The 4,561-nt window shown below is 46.2% G+C and overlaps 1 protein-coding gene across 1 annotated transcript in view; it reads left to right on the top strand.

Annotated features, from left to right (window-relative positions):
• LOC126495683 (leukocyte immunoglobulin-like receptor subfamily B member 3) overlaps positions 1-4,561 on the top strand; it is a gene marked incomplete at its 3' end in the record, with an annotated part of 23,501 nt that overhangs the window by 14,512 nt on the left and 4,428 nt on the right. Inside the window, exons 4-6 of the mRNA XM_050133287.1 lie at positions 3,199-3,234; positions 3,406-3,690; positions 3,791-4,096. Of these exons, the coding sequence (XP_049989244.1) occupies positions 3,199-3,234; positions 3,406-3,690; positions 3,791-4,096 (627 nt within the window). The remainder of the gene's footprint in view (positions 1-3,198; positions 3,235-3,405; positions 3,691-3,790; positions 4,097-4,561) is intronic.

Below are 4,561 nucleotides of genomic sequence, written 5' to 3'. Positions count from 1 at the left end.
TCTCCAAAATATATAAAGAACTCAAGAAACTAGACCGTAAAAGTCTAATCAACCCAATTATAAAATGGGGCACTGAGTTGAACAGAGAATTCTCAACAGAAGTTCAAATGGCCAAAAGACACTTAAGGGCATGCTCAACTTCCTTAGCAATCATGGAAATGCAAATCAAAACAACTTTAAGATACCATCTTACACCTGTCAGAATGGCTAAAATAAAAAAACACCAATGATTGCCTTTGCTGGAGAAATTGCTGAGAAAGGGGTACACTCATCCATTGCTGGTGGGAATGCAAACTTGTGCAACCACTTTGCAAATCAGTGTGGCGGTTTCTCAGGAAATTCGGGATCAACCTACCCCTGGACCCAGCAATACCACTCTTGGGAATATACCCAAGAGAGGCCCTATCATACAACAAAAGTATATGCTCAACTATGTTCATAGCAGCATTGTTTATAATAGCCAGAACCTGGAAACAACCTAGATGCCCTTCAGTGGAAAAATGGATGAAGAAAGTATGGAATATATACATATTAAAGTACTACTCAGCAGTAAAAAGCAATGACTTCTTGAAATTCACATGCAAATATTTGGAAATAGACAACACTATCCTGAGTGAGGTAAGCCAGACCCAAAAAGAGGGACATGGGATGTACTCACTCATATTTGGTGTCTAGCCATAAGAAAGGACATTGAGCATATAATTCGTGATCCTAGAGAAGCTAAATAAGAAGGAGAACCCAAAGACAAACATATAGTCATCCTCCTGGATATTAACCTTCATCAGGTGATGAAAGGAGACAGAGACAGATTTCCACATTGGAGCACCGGAGTATGACCCCAAGGTCCAAATCAGGAACAGAAGGAGCGAGAGCACAGGGAAGTAACTCAAGACTGCGTGGGGTGCACCCACACACTGACAAAATGGGGATGTTCTTTCGGGAACTCACCAAGGACAACTGGCCTGGGTCTGAAAAACGCCTGGGATAAAACAGGACTCGCTGAACATAGCAGACAAAGAGGACTGCTGAGAAGTCAAGATCAATGGCACTGGATTTTGATCCTACTGCACATACTGGCTTTGTGGGAGCCTAGGCTGTTTGGATGTTCACCTACTAGACCTGGAAGGAGGTGGGAGGTCCTTGGACTTCCCACAGGGCAAGGAACCCAGTCTGCTCTTCAGGCTGATGAGAGAGGGGGGTTGACTGGGGGAGGGGGGCATTTGGGAGTCGGTGGTGGGGAAGAGACATAAATCTTTTATAAATAAATAAATTAATTAAAAAATAGTACCAATCAAAATTCCACTTCCTCCACTCCTCCCACTTCCCTCCTGCTCCCCGCAAACACCCTCTCTCCCACCCACTCCAGTCCTAAGAGAGGGCAAGGATTCCTGCATCCAAAGAGCAATAGGATTCCAAAAAGCCAGTACATGAAGTAAAGACAAAGCCCAGTGCCATTGTCATTGGCCCCTCAGTCTGCCCCAACTGTCAGCCACATTCAGAGGGACCAATTTGATCCTATGCTCCTTCATTCCCAGTCCAGCTGGAGTTGGTGAGCTCCCATTAGCTCAGGCACACTGTCTCAGTGGGTGAACTCCTTGTGGTTCTGACTTCCTTGCTCATATTCTCCCTCCTTCTGCTCTTCAACTGTACCTTGGGAGCTCAGTCCAGTGCTTCGATATGGGTCTCTGTCTGTCTCCATCTGTCACCAGACGAAGGTTCTATGGTGATATTCAAGATAGTCATCAGTCTTACAACGGGACAAGGCCAGTTCAGGCACCCTCTCCTCGACTGCCCAGGGTCCTAGCTAGGGTCATCCCGGCACGTGGACTTCTGGGAACCCCTCCAGAGCCAAACCTCCAGATGCATGCTTTACATTGGCATAAATAGTATAAGAGGCCATGCCCCAGTGGACGGTTAACTCAAAGGCTACTGGCTGTATGATTTCCTACAGCAGTGTAGTGGTATCAAAGATCCATCCCTTTGCCAGTTTATTCACAAGCACAGCAGTGACAAAGCCATGCACTGCTGCCCACAAGTACTGCCCACACCTGCAGCCCTGTGCAGTTGACTGCCTCAAGAAGGGTAGCCACACCAACAACCTCATCCCAAGAAAGTCAAACAATGCTGGGAACTTATTTGGTCCAAGATCCCCCAAAACAATGAGGATTATTTTTTTCTTACCTGAAGCAGAAGGACTAAGGAAAGTGATGATAATAGATTGAGCTAGAGACATGGATCAGTGTATAAGAGCCTGCCATCACCTTCAGCCCTGACTCTGATCCACATTGCTCAATGAGAAAACTGCCTTCTGTAGTTGTCCTCTGACCTCCATGTGACACATGTGAGTGTACACACATAAAGAAAAAATAAGTGTAATATATTATTATCACACACATGCAATTTAAAGACTTAAGTATAAATAAATAAATAAGTGTAATTTAAAGTTGGAATGGAAAGTACACATATCCAAACATAGCAGAGAGCCAGAGACAGCAGTCCACATTTGGAACCCATAACTGTAAACTATGAGGAAGAGGATTATAAATTTTATTCCAGACAGATGTACACAGTGAGACCCTTCTGAGAAACCTTCAAACATTTTGAATATGAAAAGTATTTCACATAAAACATGTGAAAAGAAATAAAATAAACACATATTTAAATTTGTATTTTTTAGGTATAATATTCATACATGTCTGCTACATGGTAAGAAATCTGGTCCTGAAAAATATGAGGACAGATGAGACAGACACGAATGGGGTTATGGAAATGTCATCCATCAAATGTTGCCTGAAGAATCTACTGCCTGACCTAGCCACAGTATTGGGGAAGTCAGAGTCTGGTGCCTGAGGAGGGCAGTTCCCCTTCTTGTGGGGCTGCTCCATTACAACCCTGTCATGGGGAGTTCCTGCCTCCAGGGGTCATAACGTAAATCTCATGTTCCTCCAGGCAGTCTCTGGCATTCTCACCAGGAGCACAGTTGTAGCCTACAGGAGGAGATACCATGACCTTCACCTTCACAGCCCTGCTCTGTCTGGGTGAGATGTGGAGATGGGGAGGGGATACCATTGTCTAGAAATGATGCTGCCCCAACACTCAGCACTGGCCCATCAGGAAAGCCCTGGGTCTCAGGGGACTGAATGGGGAGGACTTGCTCAAGCTTCAGGGACAAACCTCTCACAGGGAACTCTCTTCCAGGACTGACTCTGGACCTCGGGACCCCAGTGCTGACAGGTGAGTGAGTGTCTGCAGATGTCCTGACCTGCAATTCTCATCATCCCCAGGAGCCCTGCCTGGGCAGTGAAGATGGAAACAACGCACGTGCGCTGGGGGTGATGAGGAGTTGGGAATGGGGTTGCAATCTTAGGATGCCTGTACTGAGTCCTAGCTGCTCTTTTCTTGCAGAGACCCTTCCTAAGCCTGTCCTCAGAGCACAGCCACACTCTGTGGTCTCCAAGCAGAATAAGGTGACCTTCTTGTGTGAGGGAGCCACAGGAGCCAAAGAGTATAGATTTTATAAAGAACTATACCAAAATCAATGGCAGAGAGAGATTTCACAGAACCCTAAGAACAAGAATGAATTATCAATCTCCAAATTAGGCTATCACCATGCAGGGCAATATCACTGTCAATATCGGACCCTTAATGGATGGTCAGAGTATAGTGACTCCCTGGAGCTGGTGGTGACAGGTGAGAGGACAGTCTGTTCAGTAAGTATGTCCACCTTTTATAATCATGGAACATAATGAGACTATTGAGGACATTTAACTGATTCTTCCTTCTCTCCTAGGATTCTACAGCAAACCCAGCCTGTCAGCCCAGTCGAGGCCTGAGGTGACTGAAGGAGGGAATGTCACCCTCCAGTGTGATTCATGGCAGGCATATGACTGCTTCATTCTGACTAAGGAAGGACCACAGCAGCTGTCCCAGACACTGGACTCACGGTGTAACTCCTATACTTGGCAGTACCAGGCCCAGTTCTCTGTGGGCCCTGTGACCTCCAGTCAAAGATGGACATTCAGATGCTACAGCTATAACAAGAACAGCCCACTGGTGTGGTCAGAACCTAGTGACCCCCTGGAGCTCCTGGTCTCAGGTGAGGAACCCTAGCTTTTCCCTGGAATGATGCTGAAATGATATAGGTCTCAGAGAGGCCTTGGTGCGTGGTGTGTGTGAGCAGCCAGGGCTCCTGAGTCCATTAACACAGAGCATGGACGACAGTGGTCACAAATACAGAAGCCAAGGCAGACAGTGACAGCAAAGCCCAGGAGATCCAGGACAGATGAATCTTCATGGAGCCTTGTGTTAACTCTGGATCTCAAGAACCATCATCCACAAGAGCACAAGTAAACCCAGAAGAGAGGGAGGAGCCAGAGCTTCAGGACAACAGGATAACAGGGCCCAAGGAGGCAACTAAGCAGGGATCATGAGAGCTCACAGAGACTGAAGCAGCAACCACAGAGCCTGCGTGGGTCTGCCTTAGACATATGCTGCAGTTGTTTAGCTTGAGGGGTTTTTTTTTCCTTTTTTTCCTTTTTTTTTTAATTTATTAAAGATTTCT

This window comes from Alexandromys fortis, unplaced genomic scaffold, assembly GCF_014885135.2.
Source record: "Alexandromys fortis isolate MF-2015 unplaced genomic scaffold, M_Fortis_MF-2015_v1.1 scaffold_531, whole genome shotgun sequence".
Classification (NCBI taxonomy): domain Eukaryota; kingdom Metazoa; phylum Chordata; class Mammalia; order Rodentia; family Cricetidae; genus Alexandromys; species Alexandromys fortis.
The sequence above is the reverse complement of the archived record's forward strand: the minus strand, read 5'-3'. Positions and strand labels throughout refer to the sequence as shown.